Raw genomic sequence first — 21,740 nt, 5'->3', positions numbered from 1 at the left:
GTGTAGCTTGGAACTGGACCAATCAAATTCAGCAGGAAGGGCATCTGACTGGCCCCGTTCCAATCAAAATCATCACCTAATGAATTTGACTGGTTCATTAGCCAAGCTGCATAAAAAACTGTAAAGGCAAAATGATTAGCATTGCAATGACATTCTCAATACTAACTAGAGAATATTGAGTTGAGCTTTAGGTATTTTATGGTCAGTACTGATGATTTATAAGATGCAATCATTTCTGGTATGCAGTCTACCTGTATGACCAATTTCATAGCTGCAGGAATCTATTTTTTTTAATTTGGATCTCCATTTGACTAAACAAGATATGTAGGTAAAATGTAATAGCTGCTACCAGCACTGTGACATCAGGCAACAGATTTTTACACAAATGAGATTAGTTTGGGGATAGAGCAGTAGAATACCCACACGAGCAACACGTAGGTGGGAGAGCAAAATATCTACTGCACTAATGTACAAGTTGTTCTGTCCTCCTCAACATGCTCCACTGCCTGCTAACTCCCTCTCTTCCCAGTTAGTAAGAAACAAGGTTTCCCTAGACTTCCCACTGACTGTGAGTGAGGAGGCAGGTTTCAGCTGCTGAGGATCCACATACTGGTGAAACAACTTAGGGCCCGTTTCCACTATCGCGAATCCGCATGCGGGCAACGCATGCGGATCCGCACAGTCAGTAGAAGTGGATGGGACTGTTTCCACTTGTGCGTTTCCCCGCACGTTTTTCTGTGCAGAAAAAATCTGCAGGGTAGGGGCCTCAGAATTCGCCTGCGTGTGGAATGCAGGCGAATCGCACACAATGTATTTAATAGGGAAATCGCATGCGTTTTCCCCATGCGTTTTTTGCCGCGATTTCGCATGCGATTTCGCATAGGTACCCATGTTAATTCACACAGGCAGTGACATGGTTAAAATCGCATACAGCCTTACCTATGCGAAATCGCATGCGAAATCGCGGCAAAAAACGCATGCGGAATCGCACCCGCATGCGATTTGCCTGCGGTGATTCGCCGGCGATTTCGTAACGCTACAGTGGAAACGGGCCCTTACTTCTATTTTGCAAAAACCCTTTACTATAAAAGTTATGTTTAAAGGGATTCTGAAGTGAAAATAAACTTATGATACAATGAATTGTATGTGTAGTACAGCTAAAAAATAGAACATTAGTAGTACAGACATGAGCTTCATATTGTTTCCAGTGCATAAAAACTTAAGAAACTTCACTTATCTGTGCAAAATAGTTTCTCTGAGCTCTCTGACCAGTTTAGTTGGCTTCAGTTCTGTTTTCTGAGGCACTTATACTTCAAAGAAACAGAAACAGGCAGCTTCAGATAACTTGTTTACTACAGGGAAGTTGAAAGAGTCATTAGCTCTGCTCTGTTTCATAGTTTAAAATACAGTGTGGTTTGTAAATTGCAAATATGATAGAATGATGCAATGCTATTAAATAAGTCATATACCTGAAAATATAAACACAAGACTCTTTTCTTTGCTTCTAATGTTCTAGTAATTACTAAACATACGATTAATCATATCATAAGTTCTTTTTGCTTCAGTGTCCCTTTAAACAACTTGAAATCATGTTTTCTTAAACTCATAACAATTATGCCTGAACTGTGCCTTTAAATAAAAAAAATGGAATATTTCAGTACATTACCTTTAGCATGCATAGCAATGGACTTTGTTAGTGGTGCCGTTTACATAATAGGCCAATGTAATACTTTGGAAAGTATAGTGGCTAAGGTCAGTAGTATGTTCTTATGGTTTGTTGGAAGACAAGATGTAGCTAGATCAATTAAGCTAGTATTTTTATTTAAAGTAATAGTGTACTTTCTGTAACTCATTTTGCTTTTGTTCTAAAATACAACCATATCTTTACTAATTTGCATAGAGGTAAGATTTCACTTATCTTAGCTATGCAATTATAATTGACTGCAAACAGTGCACATAAAAGCACAAAGGCGTTAAAACTTTTGTTGGTATTACTATCTAGGAGTATATATGTCACAGTCAGCAGTGTGGTGTATGGGATCTTTCTGGTGTGTAAGAACCCGCATATTCTAGTCCAGAAAAACAGCAGATCACACCAGTGTCAAACATGCAAAGTTACAAGAGGACTGTAAATAGATTTGTTCCCCTTACCGCATAGATTTAACTACGCTGCTTAGAAAACATGTACCAGTCAGGTGATTTAATGAATAGCTGTTCTTACAGGCAGGGGCGTCTCTAGCCATTTTGTCACTCCAGGCGAGAAATCCTGTGGCCCCCCCCCCCCCTCCGTGATTGCCCCCAGTCCCATACCCCGCACCCCTCATGGTGAACACCACTCCTGTGGTGAACCCCACCCCCAAGACCCCCGAAAATCATAATGCAGCAGCGTTTCACCAGAAAATGTACTTATTGCGGCATGGGTTCACCAGAAAATAGTTGTTATGCAGCAGAGCGTTTCACCATAAAATATACTTATTGCGGCATGCACTCACACACACCACACACAGTACACACACACACACACTATACATACACACACACAGTGTACACACACACACACACAGTACACACACTGCACACAACATACACACTATACACAGTATACACACACACACACACACACACACACTAGACATGCACAGCACAGTACACACACTATACACACACACACACACACACACACACACACACACACACACACACAGTACACACACTGCACACAACATACACACACACACACAGTACACACACTGCACACAACATACACACTATACATAGTACACACACACACACACACACACACACACACACACACACACACACTAGACATGCACAGCACAGTACACACACTATACACACACACACACACACACACAGTACACACACTGCACACAACATACATACACACACACACACAGTACACACACTGCACACAACATACACACTATACACAGTACACACACACACACACACACTTTAGACACGCACAGCACAGTACACACACACACACACACACACAGTACACACACTGCACACAACATACACACACACACACACACAGAGTACACACACTGCACACAACACACACACACACACACACACACACACACACACACACACACACACACACACACACACACACACACACACACACACACACACACACACACACACACACACACACACACACACACACACACACACACACACACACACACACACACACACACACACACACACACACACACACACACACAGCACACAGTAGACATACACTAATACACTATACACATACAGAGATAGGAGGAGTGGAGTGAGACTGAGAATAGCCTGAGATGGAGCAGTTTATCTGTATTGCAGTCCCACATTACACAGAGACTAGTTGCTGGTAATAGGACTGCTGTCCCTGCCAATCTCTTACACAAGTCAGCAAGCAGCCCTCCTGGAGTCTAGGGACTGTCAAAACTTTTCAACCTGTTTAAGACCTTATCTGCACATGCAGTCATTATAACAATGGAGAGAGACCAGACAGATTTTTTCCCACTGACCCTCCAGACGAGTTCTACATCATGCTGTGTATATTTACCAGCTAGCCTGCCCTCTAATTGCACTTTTATCAGCTAGCCTAGTATTTTACATTGCCTTACATCAACAAACCTGAATACAGCAGACACAGGACCAACCCTAAATCATTGAATGAAAGGCGGCCTGGGGGGAAGTCAATGCCTGGCTGCTACACAGTCTCTACATCCACGCAGTTAGCAGTAGCAGAGAGAGAGGGACTGAATTCTCAGGAGTTGGACTCAGGAGCTCCTCGGATCCCTGACTAGGATGAGTGCCTTCTCTCACTGACTCATTCATTACTGTGGTTCTTTGAATCATTGAGCTGAAGTCCAGTCAGCCCCGCTGCTGCTGTGTAAACTGACACCTGAGTCAGCTGAGAGGCATTTCTTCTCTCACTACTCAGTGCAGAAGCGCCCTTGCCTCTTCCTGTCGCCTTAGGCGAAAATTTATAGCTGCCTAATGGCTCGGACGCCTGTGCTTACAGGTTTCCTAGTTGTGCCCTAGATAAAATGTAGCTACTTGGCTCATTTCTTTGCTAAAGTCAGATCAGTGAACTGAAAACTGAAACATTTGCTTTCCACTAATTTGCCTAAATGTTTTTATTACAAGGGATTCCACATATATTTGTAAGAACCAGTCACCAATGGGCTTGGGCTTATGCAAGTACAGTACTGGAATTTTATACTGTCAACAATGTTCAGGTCTACTGATAATAGATACATATTTGCCCAGTATTTACAACTACTCTGATCTGAATGAAGCTATGGAGCCGAGAGATCAATGAGACAAGAGCTACTAGCAAGTAGAGTAGCTGGCTCCATGCCAATATTAAACTGTCCCACTGTTCCTATGTAAACATGGTAGTTTAAAAATAAACACATATACATTTTATTTTAGTTTGGCAAGGGGAAGCCTTAGAATTTCAGATTTGTACTGCTTCACGTGTGCCCGTTTCTTCACACTTTACATCACTGAGATACAACAGAAAGTCATTAGGGAGCTCTTCAAAGGGAGTAGAACTGGCATCCTCAAAAGCTATCACTAAAACAGGTGGCCACCTGCGACTCCTGTCAGACACTGGGAGCCACCAATGAATGCTGGCCATATTGGGAGACAAGGCCATGTATGACTGCTGACTGATATTGGAGGCCACCTATGACTGCTGGCTGATATTGGGACCCTCCTGTGAATGCTGGCAGAAACAGGGAGCCACAGCCAGATATGACTATTGACTGATATCGGTGGCTACCTGTGACTGCTGGCAAACATTGGAGGCCACTTATAACTACTGGAAAATATTGTAGGTTACCTACTAATAGCTGGCTGATATTGGGGGCCACCTATGACTGACTGTCAGTATAGAACTTCATCTATGACTGCTGGCTGATATTATAAGAGCCACCTATGACTGCTGGGAAATATTGGTGGCTTACAATGGCTGCTGGCCGAACTTGGGGGTGACCTATGACCCCTGCCTATGTCTGCAGGAAGGCCTTATGGGTAATCTATGTCGGCTGTCTGTTACTGAAAGATACCTGTGACTGTTGATTGACTTTGGGGATCAGCTATGACTGCTGGCTAATATTTAGGAGCAACCTATGACTGCTGGGCAATATTGGGGCCCTCCCATGCTGACTGTTGGCTGAATTTGGGGGAGACCTATGACTGCTGGGAAATATTGGGGGCCTCCCATGCTGACTGTTGACTGACATTGGGGACCAGCTATGACTGCTGACAGATATTTGGATCACCCTTTGACTGCTAAGAGAAACCAAGGCCACTTGTGATTCCTGGCCAAGGTGGGGGTAACCCTGTAACTGCTTTAAGATTGAAGGGCTCTGATAAAGCAGGCACTCGTGTATGGGTTCCACTACGACATGCAATTTCAGAGAAAGTGAAGTTCTCAGCTCCATCTCCCCCAAACTGTTGTCCAATCACTAAGAGGGAGGGGATGTGGTGTTTCTGCTCAGCAGAGGGGAAACCACGTGGGACTGATGGCTGGATTAAAGACAGTGCGGCTCTATTAGCATATGCTAATATTAGCTTATTCCCAAACATCACCTGCTAAAGGAAAGAGAGTGGCCAAGGGGCAAAATGCCTCCCTGCCATCCTCCCCTGAGATCTGGTAACACCTATACAATTCTGTCTGGAACACGGATTTCCTAATGGCTCTCGTGACATAAAAAGATAATACAAGTCTGACTGAATTTCTAACCATTCCTCATGCTATGTAAAACAAGTACATTTTTAGCTATTCTTGTTGCTTGAAATCCAGAGACATTTATGCAGATACCGTAGTTAACAATTTTTCTTGCTACAGACAAACACAGCATGGTTCATGCAGAGATACCTCATAAAAACTGCTAAATCAATTATGAAACTGAGCTGCATTACTAAACAGGCTGCAGTTTTAAAGTATTTTGTGAAGGTAAAATGTTAACGTATCTATACATGCAAGCACACTGACATAACATTATTCTTCTATCATGCACCCTTAATAAAATGTCTATGTGGAAGGGAACGTTGTCCTTGCATCCTTTCACAAGCCTTTCTGTATGATTTATTGTAGAGTCCAAGGAGTATACATACCTACTATCATTTGTCAGGAAAATGGCAACTGCATCTCTCAGTGAGCAAATTTCAAGGCGTGCCTGTTGAGGAAAAAATAGTGGTTAAATTCTGAATAATTCACACCATTATAACAAGTTTGTAAAACTTCTCACACAAATCATGTTCTACTGAATGTACTGGTATGCTGGTACTGTAATGTTCTTACCAAATAATAATAATAATTTATCATATAGCTGTAGCAACATGTGGATCTAAAACTACCATAAACTATTGGGTGAACAACAATGATTGCCAAAGGTGATTGGATGAAAAGTGCTGGTAGTGCTGGAAACTATAAGGCTGCCTTACCGGAGTGTATGGGTGCAGGAAACCGGGGGAACCGCCTGGGCACTACCAGCACTTTTCATCCAATCACCTTTGGCAATCGTTGTTCACACGGATTTTTGCACATAACACTGTGTGTGTTGTGTGTGCATGGGCATCCCCGCATTGTTTTCTCGTGGGGCTGCATATGCACCCAGCTTTGCACGCCGTGTTCTTTATTTAACTTTTTGTATTTTTGTAATTTTATTTATTTGCAATTGGGGGGTAACTGGAATTTTGGGGGGATAAAATACCTCGGTCTGCCACGGGGATGCGGCAAATCAGCTTGCTTAAAGAGACTCCGTAACAAAAATTGCATCCTGTTTTTTATCATCCTACAAGTTCCAAAAGCTATTCTAATGTGTTCTGGCTTACTGCAGCACGTTCTACTATCACCATCTCTGTAATAAATCAACTTATCTCTCTCTTGTCAGACTTGTCAGCCTGTGTCTGGAAGGCTGCCAATTTCTTCAGTGTTGTGGTTCTGTGATGTATCTCCCCCCTCCAGGCCCCACTGCACAATGCCTGTGTGTTATTTAGATTATGGCAGGTTCTCTCTGCTCTATTATCTTTTACAAGCTGGATAAATCCTCCTCTGAGCTGGCTGGGCTTTCACATACTGAGGAATTACATACAGGAAGAGCTGTCTGCACTCTGCAGGAAGAAAAAGCCTGACACTTCAGTGGAAGATAGCTGCAGGGGGAAAGAAACACACAAATGATCTCTTGAGATTAAAAAGGAAGGCTGTATACAGCCTGCTTGTGTATGGATGTATTTTCTATGTGTGAACATACTGTACATCAATCTACTTCCTGTTTTGGTGGCCATTTTGTTTGTTTATAAACAAACTTTTTAAAACTGTTTTTAACCACTTTTAATGCGGCGAGGAGCGGCGAAATTGTGACAGAGGGTAATAGGAGATGTCCCCTAACGCACTGGTATGTTTACTTTTGTGCAATTTTAACAATACAGATTCTCTTTAAGATAACTGGCCAATACAAAGAGGTAATTTAAATGGCTTCAGATTCTCTTTAAAGTGAACCCAAGGTGAAAAACTGATGAGATAAACAATTGTATTCATACTCCTACTCATAAAAATGACTTTTTTTTTTTTTTTTTTAAGATATCCCATGGTTTTATTTTATAGTTAAACATTTACAAAGTAGAATGAATGTCTTATTATCTCTCATTAATGTCAGTCTATTAAGTGTCCCAGAGTTAAAATACATTGACTATTGACCTTTTTCTCTCTACCCTGCCCTCAAAAGTTGTATTCTGCCAGGAAAACTTTTATGACTATAATTCGCTTATCAGTGAGGTTAACTTTATTCCCGAAAAGACAAAGCAGAAGCTGTCACTTACATGCCTGAAAATTGACTCTTTCAGGCAGCAAAATTAAACAAGCAAAACAGCCTGGTTATTAACATGTTTTGCACTGTACATACACATGATTATCTCATCCTGTCATATGTCGCCTCGGTTACACTTTAACCACTTCAGCCTATATGGACGAAAATTTTCGTCCAGTTAGGCTGCGCGCACTGCCGCGGGTCTCGCATGCACCCGCGCCCCCCCCCCGTGCGTGCCCCCGCTGCTGGCCTCTATCCCAGCGATCAATGAAAGGGATTATAAATCCCTTTCACTGATCGGACCCCCCCAGAGAAAACGGGGGCTTTTCTGAGCTCTGGTCTTCTTTCTTCTTTTTGACTCTGGCCATCTTGTGGCCAAATAGCAAACTACTCCAAAAAACACACTTTGTACTAAATAAATACATTTTTAAACATGAAAAATCCCCTGTTTACCTCCCACACCAAAAAATACCCACATACAAGTTTTAATAAATAAAAAAAAAATTACAATAAAAAACAAAAACAAATAGTTACCTAAGGGTCTGAACTTTTTAAATATTCATGTCAAAGAAGTACTGTATTTTTCGGACTATAAGACGCTCCGGACTATAAGACGCACCTAGGTTTAGAGGTCAAAAACTAGGGAAAAAAATATACTAAACCTGGTGCCTCTATAGTGCAGGGGTGTCTTATGGATCTTTCCCCCCAACTATTATGTCCTTATTGAGCCTTCTTTGTGCTTCTTGTCTCCCCCTATGTCATCCTCTGGTGTTCCACTGTGTCCCCTGGAGTTACTCTGTGCCATGCTCTGTCCTCCTGTCTCCTCTGGTGTCCCCCTGTCACCGTTGTCCTCCTTCCTACATCCCCCCACATCTGACCTGTGTCCATACTGTAGCTGATGTCCCCTGTTCCTGTGTGCAGCGGCCCTCTCCTTTTCCCTGTCTCCTATGTCCCCAGACTCCTGTGTGCACACTCAGCTGAAGCCAATGACTTTGTAGGTGCCCAGTGCCCCCTGTGCCTGTGTGCAGCGTCCACTCCTTGTCCCTGTGTCCCCCGTGCCCGGACTGCTGTGTCCATACTCACGCTGCAGCCACTTTTTACTGTGCCCGGTGTCCCCTGTGTGCAGCGTTCTCCTTGTCCCTGTGCATTACGTCCCCATGTCCGGACTGCTGTTTCCGTACTCACGCTGCAGCCATGTTGTACTGTATCCAGTTTCCCATGCGTGCAGCGTCCTCCTTGTCCGCGTGTATTACGTCCCCATGCCTGGAATCATGTGCCTGTAATAGCCGCAACAACGCTCCAATGAAGAGGAAGTAAGCAGAGGAGACATCTACCAATAGGGATAGGGGGCCGCTTCCCCGGACCGCTTATCACACTGCCGTTTGTGCTCCCTTCTCTCTCTCTGCCTTGAACGCAGTCTGGAGGGTGGGACGAAGGCTCCAACAATGGAGCCAATCAGCGCACTCCCCTTGGTCCCGCCGGCGAGACCATCGCTTCCTATCAAAAAGGAAGCAGGAGCAATAAGCGGCAGCGATTGGCGGTCTGGGACAGTACTTCCTTATCAGAGTCGCGTGGCTGCGGCGATTACACTCACAGGATTCCGGGCATGGGGATTTAATACACGCGGACAAGGAAGACGCATGGGAAACTGGATACAATACAAAGTGCCTGCAGCGTGAGTACGGAAACAGCAGTCCGGACATGGGGACATGATACACGGGGACGGGGACAAGGAGAACGCTGCACAGGGGACAATGGACACAGTAAAAAGTGGCTGCAGCGTGAGGACGGGGACATAGAAAGGGGGCAGACACTGCGCTGAGGATGCACATGGCATAGAATGCAGAACACAGGATGGTGGACAAACAGGTGCTGGTCAAAATTTACTATTCGCACTATAAGACGCACTGACTTTTCCCCCCCACTTTTGTGGAAGAAAAAGTGCGTCTTATAGTCCGAAAAATACGGTATATCAATATGATTTATTAAATTATGGGCTTCTAAATAGTGATGGACGCAAATTGAAAAAATGCACCTTTATTTCCAAATAAAATATTGGCGCCATACATTGTCATAGGGACATAATTTAAATGGTGTAATAAGCGGGACAAATTGGTAAATAAAGTACATAGGTTTTAATTATGGTAGCATGTATTAATTTCAAACTATAATGGCCAAAAGCTGAGGAATAATGATTTTTTTCCATTTCTTTCTTAATATTCCTGTTAAAATGGATTTACAATAAATTAATTCTCAGCAAAATGTATCACCCACAGAAAGCCTAATTGGTGGCGGAAAAAACAAGATATAGATCCATTCATTGTGCCGAGTAGTGATATTAGCAAATGAATGGGAGGTGAAAGTTGCTCAGATGCAAAAAAAATTTCAACCCTGTAGGCTGAAGTGGTTAAAATAAGAGTCTTAAGAGGATTTCATGTTATTGTTTTACCCATTCTAGTGCGTTTTCCATGTACAACCATAGAAAACTCCCAAAAAATGCAATACAGTCCAATCATGTTGGCATCCTGTGGTACATCACAAGGGACTATTTGGATATAATTTATGCATAGCTGAGGGAGTATGATCCCAGTAAACAGTTGAGCCGTCTATTCCCTCACTGGTCACTCTTGTCAGTAACTTTTGAGTGTTAATTTTACCTATCGTTTCTGGTCTGTGTTCTCCCTGAAAGGGAACCTGCAGCAAGGAAAATTATTTAAAATAAACACATGATGTAGCTGCAAATGAATATTACATACTAACCTCACTGTCAGTTCCTCTCAGAAGCTCACCATTTTCTTCTTATAGTGATCCCTTCCAGTTTTGACAATATTTTGTCAGAACTGAAATATACCAGTTGCTGTCAGTTATATATCAGCAGCTGTCAGTTACAACTGAATGTGCAAGGTAATGTCCATGTTTCCCTATGGCTCAAGTGGGTGATATTACAGTTTAACAGTGTGCTGACCAGGGCGCTGTTAGGGGTAATGGCCTTTTTCAAAATGGAGGACAGAGAAATCCATTGATCACAGTGGAAAAACAGGACGCAGGAGAGGAGAAAGAGATTGAGGAGTAGACTACACAGAAGGTAAGTATGATTATTTTGACTTTTTATTTTCAGTTTAGGATCTCTTTAAGGGCCAGGTTCATGCAGGAGCTAAAAAAAAATAAAAATCCACTTACCTGGGGCTTCCTCCAGCCCGTGGCAGGCAGGACGTGCCCTCGCCGCGGCTCCGCAGGCTCCCGGTCTTCTTCGGTGGCGCACCCGACCTGGCCAGGCCCGGCTGCCAGGTCGGGCTCTTCTGCGCTCCAAAATGCTCCTCAAGGGGGCACGCCGACGTCATCGGACATCCTCCGGGCTGTACTGCGCAGGCGCAGAACTACTGCGCCTGCGCAGTACAGCCCACAGGACGTCCAACGACGACAGCGCGCACCAGTGACACGCACATTGGAGCGCAGAAGAGCCCGACCTGGCAGCCGGGCCTGGCCATTTTGGGTGCGCCACCGAAGAAGACCAGGAGCCTGCGGAGCCGTGGCGAGGGCACGTCCTGCCTGCCACGGGCTGGAGGAAGCCCCAGGTAAGTGGATTTGGATTTTTTTTTTTTAGCTCCTGCGTGAACCTTCCCTTTAAATCATTTTCTGATGGTGGAGTATGTCTATGATATGATTTTAAATAAATGAACTGCATTGTCATCATGAAGTGCATCTATTCCGATCATTAAAAACAAGCACTCAAAGAAGGTTAAATTGTCTCTAGGTGTAGAACTAGAATGTTTTAATAAGAAATTCATAATCTATGGTAGTTACATTTTTAAAAGTTCTGTTCTGGGAATAACCTGATTAAACTGTGAGAAAGATCTCTACCTCCAACCTAGAATATTTGCTGTTGTAAAGGAGTTGGATATACACCAAGAAAATGTTTTTTTATTTAAGAAAACTGGAAGAAACTCAGGATGACCAATAAATGAAAGCTTGGGGGTGGGAGAGGAACTCGCATGCAATTATTGTTTGCGTCAGCCACTCCATTTCCTGGTGTATGCTAAATATAAAATTGCCTCATTAAAACAGAAGATTTGGAGAAGATTCAGTTTTACCTGAGCAAGAAGAAACTCCCAATCAATCCTTTATGCCCCTGAAAAGCCAAACCATTTAAACAATAAACTGAAATTGTTTAAATTGTTGAGTTAGTTTTGAATTGTAAAATTAACAGCCAATTGGCACACTGTACACCCGTAGTTCTGGATGTGTTTTGGCTATTCAGAGATCTGCACTCCCTGCGCAGACTTGCATCATGTTAGTTATTTTTTGCACGCAAAACTGAATACCGTAATCTCTGCGTCTTATATGGCAAAGGCAGGGAATCCCCTGCCTTTGAGACAAAAGGGGAGGGGGAAATGACACGTGGGAGGCAGTGGACGCACTGCGGGTCAGAAGAGGACACATGGGGACACAGGAGGACACGGGGGACACATGAGGAGAGACATGGAGGAGACATGGGGGATACAGGAGGAGACATGAAGGACACATGGGGAATACATGAGGACACGTGAGGGATACAGAAGGACACATGGGGAGACATGGGAGACACAGGAGGACACCATTTGGGGGAGAACATGTACAAGATGCTTCTGGAACATGGACGCACCAGGTTTAGTATATGTATATTTTCCCCCCTGGTTTTTACCCTCTAAACCTAGGTCCACCTTATATTCCGGAGCGTCTTATATGGTGGAAAATACGAAAATTGCAAATGCCCTCTATTAAAAAGCCAAATTGTTAATTAGAATCTTTTTTTTTTCAGGAGGAGGAACTTTTAGGGTCCTTTTAGTCCCTTATATAATCCTAGTGGTTCACCATGAGTTTACTACGTACTATGTAACTCTCCTAATTAGCCAACACAGCTACATTATATAACATTACTGGTTCTTTTCGAATGTTCTCCCAGTGTGTGTAACGGTCTACCATGGTATGATCTAGTCTTGCTGCTATGTAATGCTGGGAATACACGGGTCGTTTCTGGTGCTCGATTCTGCGCTCCGATCGTTTTGCCGCTCGATTCCCACTCATTTCTCTTATGTTCCGCTCGTTTTTTCCTATTTTTTTCAATCCACTTCAATGACAAATCGAACGGCAAAACGATCAAACGGTGATCGGACATGTCGGAAATTATCTATCTAATCAGCTCAAAAACAACCCGTGCATTCCCAGCATTATAATTCCTTATCTGTTCTAGTTTAATAGGCGTTTTTTCCTCCATATAAATTTGTTTACTGTCAATTTGAATTTATTACTTGACACCTGGCCTAGGTTAACTGACAAGGCCCTGACATAATATATGTCTCCCTGGTAGTCTAGTAATGTCATCAAGCTGGGACCTGGCACATGAAAGTACAGGAAACTGGCTGCAGTGCAAGCAAAGGGAGAGAAAACGATTGCTGCAGGAACCAGGAGATACCACCAGGAGATACCACCAGGATTGGATACCCTGGTTAGTCCCACAAATGTTGCCTGGGTTTATGAGCACAGGTGCACGATAGCATGCTCACTGTGCTCATCTGGCATTATGGGCCAACATTAACATCCTTCTGACAAAATTAGTGGCAGAGAGGATGTGAATAGACTGTACAGCTGGCAACAAAAAGTTATACATTGCAATCGTTATGCCTATTCAATTGCCAACTCAATGAAACCTCATGAAGTTCTCCTTTATAGTAAACCAAAACTTTCTGTGGTCACAGAGTAATATGGAGAAAAAAATGCAGTCAGGGGGCGTGGCCAGGACATCATGGCGGACAGACGCTAGAACGCTGAGCTCCTGCTGCCGAGGCTCTACTATCAGGCATTACTCCAGCAAAAACAGCTTTTTCATACTGGAGGCTGATGTATCGATGCAGCAAAAAATCAAGCTCCAAATCAAAGAACTGCTGAACCCCTAACATCGCGCAACTTCTGAAAAGCACCCGCTTGGCCTCCCGAAGCGGGAATGAAGGCAAGATGGTGCCGGGCACAACGAAAGACACAGCATCCAAAGACCGCGAAGCTCCGCAAACTGCTGCCTCCCCTACCCACTCTACTAACTCCAGAGCTGACTCTCTGAAACGTGAGTACGAGGTCCAGCCCTCAACAAAAGCTGACCTTGAACCCATGATGGCCAGAATGGAATCCGTAATCCGCTCAGAAGTAGCAGGCCTATGAACTGACATTGTCCAGATAGGACATAGGGTAGAGGCGGTGGAGGAGCGAGTTCTTACACACAACCTTACTATAGCTGATATCACTACCACTCTTGCGGACCATAGCCGCCTTATCAGGCAAGTGATCTATAAACAAGAAGATCATGAGAACCGCAATAGACGCAATAATGTGCGACTGAAAGGCCTGCCCGAAGCTACCTCAGACGAAGACCTACAGTAGTTAAAGTCATCTTTAATAGAATCTTGGTTAGGCCTGAATCCACACACATCTAGTTTGACCAGGTTCACAGAGGTATACGGGCACACAATCGGCCCAACACAGGTCCACGTGACGTAATATGCAGGCTCCATTACTACCACGAAAAGGAAGAGTTGCTAAGTAAGATGAGGGCTCTGAACGAACTGGAATTTGATGGAGCTGCAATTAAACTATACCCGGACCTAGTGTTTGAGACCCTGCAACAGAGGCGAATCCTCCGCCCGGTGCTAGACGCTCTCCGAGCCCGCAACATACAATACTGGTGGGGATTCCCCTTTGCTCTTCTGGTGAGACACGATGGAAAGCTCCAGGCTCTCAAATACCCTGGGGAACTAAGCGACTTCTGCACTGCCCTCGGACTGGGACAGACAGCAGTGGAAGATTGGTGCCCCAGATTGACAAATCTAAATTTTATTCCTATGGAGCAGTGGTCCCCATATAATCCCAAAAAGGAGGATTACCCTGCACGGAGATCTCATAACAACTCACCCACTTCATCACCTCGCTAGCGGTACTTCTGATCTTCCCCCATTGCCTATGTTTGCCTCCAAGCTAATGATCTCCCCCCTTTTTGCGAAAGGGTTATGCACTTGAATACAGCTGAAAGTTCATGTTGAATTTGATTTATAAAAGCTGTTTAAACTGAGAGCCGACTAGGCAGCGAGTGAATTGACCCTTACATAGAGTCACCTGAATGCTAGGACAACCTGCCAAACCCTATCAGGAACTCTAACAATGTTTCCAGGCTCCGGCCTGGCACACATAGCTAAGAATGGCGCCCTTTTGGCGTGTTTACCTGACCATAATATGTTTAATATTCATGTTGAATATGTTTCTCCTATCCCTACTACATTCACATTCAATGTTAGATTTTGATAAGGTTATCCCTTCTCTCTTCTCATTTTTTTTTACCCTTTTCTCTCCTTTTCTTCCTTTGAATACTGGTTTGAACAAACCTCACTTTGGTTGTGTACTTAAATATTGTGTGCTATGTGACAGGCTGACAACAGAGAGACGATATGACGGAAGGGGACATAAAAAAGAGCTGAATACCCCCCTAAATAATTGAAAATGACCTTACAAAGCATTAAAATTGGCACCTATAATATTAACGGGGCAAACTCCCCAATTAAACGCTTCAAAATTCTACAGGAACTAAATAGGCTGCAACTTGATGTGGCCTGCTTACAAGAGACCCATTTTCTATCCTCAGTCTCTAGTGGCTTTAAAGCCAAAAATATCCCTAACTCTTCCTCCTCTAAATCAAAAGGGGTTGCAATTGGTTTTCGCTCTGGGATCCTCTTTGTTCATATCGACTCTCTTTCAGATGCCTCAGGTAGATGGTTAGCAGTAAAAGGTACCATACAGGGTGTCTCAAGGTAACATTTGCCTCAGTATACCTCCCAAATGTAGATCAAACTTCAACTTTGGGCCCCTTCCTAAATAAACTGGAACAGTTCCAAGAAGGTATTTTACTAGTAGCTGGGGATTTTAACATGATCTGGGCCGCTAAAATGGATTCAAGCTCTAACAAGATCTCTATCTCTCTTAAAGAACTAAAAAAAGCCAAAACTCCATTACACCATGCTCAACTTATGGATGCATGGAGAATTATGAATCCCAGGGAGAAAGACTACTCTTTTTTTTTTCTCTCACTCTCATAACTCCTATACCAGAATTGATACTGTGTTCGTTTCACACAAGGATCTCCAGAGACTTGTTTCGGCAGGTATTAAAGATTTTACCATCCCATATCATGCCCCAGTGATAATAGAACTTAACCTAATGCTACCCCACCTTAAATCTAACTCTTGGCGATTGAACGAAAGCCTTATTGCAGATCCGATTGTATGCAACGTAATTAAAGGGGAACTTCAGCCTAAACAAACATACTGTCATTAAGTTACATTAGTTATGTTAATTAGAATAGATAGGTAATATAATCTCTTACCCACCCCGTTTTAAAAGAACAGGCAAATGTTTGTGATTCATGGGGGCTGCCATCTTTGTCATGGGGGCTGCCATCTTTTTGGTTGAAAGGAGGTGACAGGGAGCAGGAGACACAGTTCCAACTGTCCTGTGTCCTGATCACCCCTCACAGCTGCACGTGCTAGGCTTCAAATGTCAAATTCAAAATTAAAAAAAAAAAATGCACCAAAACAGCAGAATGAGAACAACATCAGAAATCCCATCATGCTTTGCACAGCATTAGGGGAAAAATGCCCGGGCAGTTTTCTTCTGTGCAGCTAAAAATGAGGCTTGTATAAGAGAAAAAAGTTCTGATGCTGTGAAACTGTTAAAGAAACACCAGGCCTTTCCAGTGCTGCTGAGTCAATTTTTAGTCTGGAGGTTCACTTTAAGCAGAAATTGACAGAATATTTTGAACTCAATGACCAACCCTCAAACGCTCAACGCTCTGGGAGGCCCATAAGGCCTTTATTCGTTGGCATTTTATACAGCATAGCAGCAGACTCAAAAAAAGAATACACAGCTATAACTGACACCTTAATAGCCCAAATTGCAGCCCTAGAAACCTGTGCAAAACAAATCTACTCACCCCGTGAATCAGGAACTCTTACAGCCCTGAAATCTAAACTCAATGACCACTTAGACTCCAAAGCTAGATCCATGCTGTTTCTGAGTATCACATAAATATTATCAATGGGGAAACAAATGTGGCCGTATGCTTGCACGGGCTCTTAGGAAACGTAAAAAAACCAACTCTGTCCCTCAAATTAAAACCAAACATGATACTGTAGTCGCACTGTCTAAAGACATAGCAGCAGTTTTCAGAGAGTACCATCAATCCCTTTATGATATCAGAGCTAATGAGAACCCAGAAGCCAAATCAGCTAGGAATCGTAGGATTGAATCGTACTTAAACAGTATCAATTTACCTAAACTTTTCCAGGCCGAGAACAAATTGCTTGAGGAGGAGATTACTGAGTTCGAAATATTTACCGCCCTCAAAAAGGCCCCACTGGGGAAAACTCCTGGACCTGACGGTCTACCCACTCTATACTATAAAACATATAGCCAGATCTTATTAACCCCTCTGCAAAAATACTTCAACTCTATTTCTAAGGAATCCCCTTTCTCTATCGATGCCTTACATGCTCACATCTCAGTGATACACAAGGAAGGGAAAGATACGAACCAATGCCAAAGTTATCGCCCCATTTCCCTTCTGAATGGAGATATCAAACTTTACGCAAAAGTCTTGGCACTTAGATTAGGAGTTCTTTTACCCAAACTCATTAACCCGGACCAGGTTGGATTCATACCGGGGAGAGAAGCCAGAGATAATTCCACAAGAGCTCTGGCTCACAATTTCACCCCTATACTGCACTCCATTGACTCTGACCTAGCTAGGTGGAAAACCTTAGGTATAACCTGGTTAGGCAGAATTGCGGTTCTAAAGATGAACGTCCTTCCACGAATTTTATTTATCATGCAGATGCTTCCTATTCATATACCTAATTCATACTTCCAGAAAATTCATAGTAAATTCCTTAATTGTATTTGGAAACATCTTAAACGTAGAATCAGTGCATCTACCCTATATAGAAAGAAACATAATGGAGGACTGGGCTCCCCTTTTTTGAAATTCCATTATTGGGCGACACATCTTAATCGCATTCTAGACTGAACCTTTTCCCTAACCAGTCGGAAATGGGCTCAACTGGAACAACTATGTAGTCTCCAACCATTAAAAGATATATTATGGATCCCAGAAATAGATAGTAAAAAGCTAAACATCCCCCTTCCTACAGTCTCAGTGACGCTAGCTCTATGGCACAAAATAACACGTACTCTTTATGGTACTCAAGGGGTGTCCCCCATGCTCCCTCTATCAGGCTCAACCTATTTCTACCTGGGTTTTAACAATTCTATATTCCAAAAGTGGTCAGGAACTCCAGATGGAATGCTCAGACTTTCCGATGTACTTAACCAAGAAATGAAATTACAGCCTATCGAATTATTTAGAGCTAGAACAGGCACCCTCCCGTTTGACACATGGCATAGGGGTCAGCTCCAGCACTTTCTTTCTACTCTTCTCACAGGCAACACTATATTGTCCACCCCCAATCCTCTTACAAAAATCCTAACTTCAGGATCTATACCTTCACATGGTATATCCCTATTCTATGATATCTTGTTGAATCAAGTATACAAAGACTACCCTGCCTTTCTCAACAAATGGGAAATGGAAATTGGAACCACCCTGACTAATGATGAGAGGGATACGGTGCTGGAGCTGGCTCATGTGCCCTCCATTAGTTCTAGAATACAGGAATCAAACTATAAATTACTAGCAAGATGGTACTACACCCCGAGTGTCTATCAACCTTTGACCCTGACCATTCCGACGAGTGCTGGAGGGAGTGTGGAAACCCCGGGACATATCTGCATTTATAGTGGAGCTGTCCAAAATTAGCAAATTTCTGGAACACAATACTAGAACTAATAAAAATCATTAAAGATATTAATCTGCCTTGGGACCCTGGACGGTGTTATTCCATAAGACCTCTGGTAGTATTAGAGGATACAAAAAAAACACTTATCCCTTTTCTTCTAAATGCAGCCAAGGGCCTTATCCCCAGAGCAAGGAACGATACCGAGACATTATGTCTCCTGGTTGAGACACGTTTTCCTGTCACATTATTCTCCTATGTACTACTATTACAATAATCAATATCCCCACATAGATAGTAAATTATAGCCCACTTCTCGTCTCCTGTCACAACACTTGTAATCTTAAAATATATAGACATCGTCCAACGCTACCTATTTATATAAAGTGTACCCCTATATTATGATAGACCTAGCAGCTTAAACTCAGCTCACGTCTTGAGGTCGACATCTGTATCTAATATTTTCTTTTTGATGCTAGCACTAAGTATATAATTAGTATCATCAAGTTCAAACCTTTTTCTCACTCTCTTTCCCAAACTCTATCTTACTGGTTTATACAGGTCCTTCTCAAAAAAATTGCATATTGTGATAAATTTCATTATTTTCTGTAATGTACTGATAAACATTAGACTTTCATATATTTTAGATTCATTACACACAACTGAAGTAGTTCAAGCCTTTTATTGTTTTAATATTGATGATTTTGGCATATAGCTCACGAAAACCCAAAATTCCTATCTAAAAAAATTAGCATATTTCATCCGACCAATAAAGGAAAAGGATTTTTAAAACAAAAAAAGTCAAACTTCAAATAATTATGTTCAGTTATGCACTCAATACTTGGTCGGGAATCCTTTTGCAGAAATGACTGCTTCAATGCGGCGTGGCATGGAGGCAATCAGCCTGTGGCACTGCTCAGGTGTTATGGAGGCCCAGGATGCTTCGATAGCGGCCTTAACCACATAACGACCGCCCCCAGCCGATGGGCGGCGGCAAAGTCTGGGCCCAAACGACCGCAATACGCCCATCGGCGGGGGCGGCTGCGGGAGTGGCTATGCGGCGATCGCGTCATTCGTGACGCGATCAGCCGCCGGGGACTGGCTCCGCCCCCCGTTCGCCGTAACCCGCCGGCTGTTCGGAAGCGCCGGCGGGTTACTGGCATCCGGATCGCCGCTGCAACAGTGTATAATAGGCTTTGTAATGTATACAAAGCCTATTATACTGGCTGCCTCCTGCCCTGGTGGTCCCAGTGTCCGAGGGACCACCAGGGCAGGCTGCAGCCACCCTAGTCTGCACCCAAGCACACTGATTTCCCCCCCCCCTGCCCCCTGATCGCCCACAGCACCCCTCAGACCCCCCCCCTGCCCACCCCCCAGACCACTGTTTGCACCCAGTCACCCTCCTAATCACCCATCAATCACTCCCTGTCACTATCTGTCAACGCTATTTTTTTTTTAAGTCCCTAATCTGCCCCCTACTCCCTCCTGATCACCCCCCCACCCCTCAGATTCTCCCCAGACCCCCCCCAGACCCCCCCCCCCCCCGTGTACTGTATGCATCTATCCCCCCTGATCACCTGTCAATCACCTGTCAATCACCTGTCAATCACCTGTCAATCACCCGTCAATCACCCCCTGTCACTGCCACCCATCAATCAGCCCCTGATCTGCCCCTTGCGGGCAATCTGATCACCCCCCCACACCAATAGATCGCCCGCAGATCCGACATCAGATCACCTCCCAAATCCATTGTTTACATCTATTCTCTCCTCTAAACACCCACTAATTACCCATCAATCACCCCCTATCACCACCTGTCACTGTTACCCATCAGATTAGACCCTAATCTGCCCCTTGCGGGCACCCAATCACCTGCCCACACGCTCAGATTGCCCTCAGACCCCCCCCTTATCAATTCGCCCGTGCAATATTTACATCTGTTCTCCCCTGTAATAACCCACTGATTACCTGTCAATCACCCATCAATCACCCCCTGTCACTGCCACCCATCAATCACCCCCTGTCACTGCCACCCATCAATCAGCCCCTAACCTGCCCCTTGCGGGCAATCTGATCACCCACCCACACCAATAGATCGCCCGCAGATCCGACATCAGATCACCTCCCAAATCCATTGTTTACATCTATTCTCTCCTCTAAACACCCACTAATTACCCATCAATCACCCCCTATCACCACCTGTCACTGTTACCCATCAGATTAGACCCTAATCTGCCCCTTGCGGGCACCCAATCACCTGCCCACACGCTCAGATTGCCCTCAGACCCCCCCCTTATCAATTCGCCCGTGCAATATTTACATCTGTTCTCCCCTGTAATAACCCACTGATTACCTGTCAATCACCCATCAATCACCCCCTGTCACTGCCACCCATCAATCACCCCCTGTCACTGCCACCCATCAATCAGCCCCTAACCTGCCCCTTGCGGGCAATCTGATCACCCACCCACACCAATAGATCGCCCGCAGATCCGACATCAGATCACCTCCCAAATCCATTGTTTACATCTATTCTCTCCTCTAAACACCCACTAATTACCCATCAATCACCCCCTATCACCACCTGTCACTGTTACCCATCAGATTAGACCCTAATCTGCCCCTTGCGGGCACCCAATCACCTGCCCACACGCTCAGATTGCCCTCAGACCCCCCCCTTATCAATTCGCCCGTGCAATATTTACATCTGTTCTCCCCTGTAATAACCCACTGATTACCTGTCAATCACCCATCAATCACCCCCTGTCACTGCCACCCATCAATCACCCCCTGTCACTGCCACCCATCAATCAGCCCCTAACCTGCCCCTTGCGGGCAATCTGATCACCCACCCACACCAATAGATCGCCCGCAGATCCGACATCAGATCACCTCCCAAATCCATTGTTTACATCTATTCTCTCCTCTAAACACCCACTAATTACCCATCAATCACCCCCTATCACCACCTGTCACTGTTACCCATCAGATTAGACCCTAATCTGCCCCTTGCGGGCACCCAATCACC

The 21,740-nt window shown here is 44.1% G+C and overlaps 1 protein-coding gene across 1 annotated transcript in view; it reads right to left on the bottom strand.

Annotated features, from left to right (window-relative positions):
* The window catches only part of EXOC2 (exocyst complex component 2), a 290,595-nt gene that overhangs the window by 7,477 nt on the left and 261,378 nt on the right, over positions 1 to 21,740 (bottom strand). The window contains exon 25 of the mRNA XM_068236811.1: positions 6,154 to 6,215. Within this exon, the coding sequence (XP_068092912.1) occupies positions 6,154 to 6,215 (62 nt within the window). The remainder of the gene's footprint in view (positions 1 to 6,153; positions 6,216 to 21,740) is intronic.

The sequence above is a fragment of the Hyperolius riggenbachi genome, chromosome 5, assembly GCF_040937935.1.
Source record: "Hyperolius riggenbachi isolate aHypRig1 chromosome 5, aHypRig1.pri, whole genome shotgun sequence".
NCBI lineage: Eukaryota > Metazoa > Chordata > Amphibia > Anura > Hyperoliidae > Hyperolius > Hyperolius riggenbachi.
The sequence above is the reverse complement of the archived record's forward strand: the minus strand, read 5'-3'. Positions and strand labels throughout refer to the sequence as shown.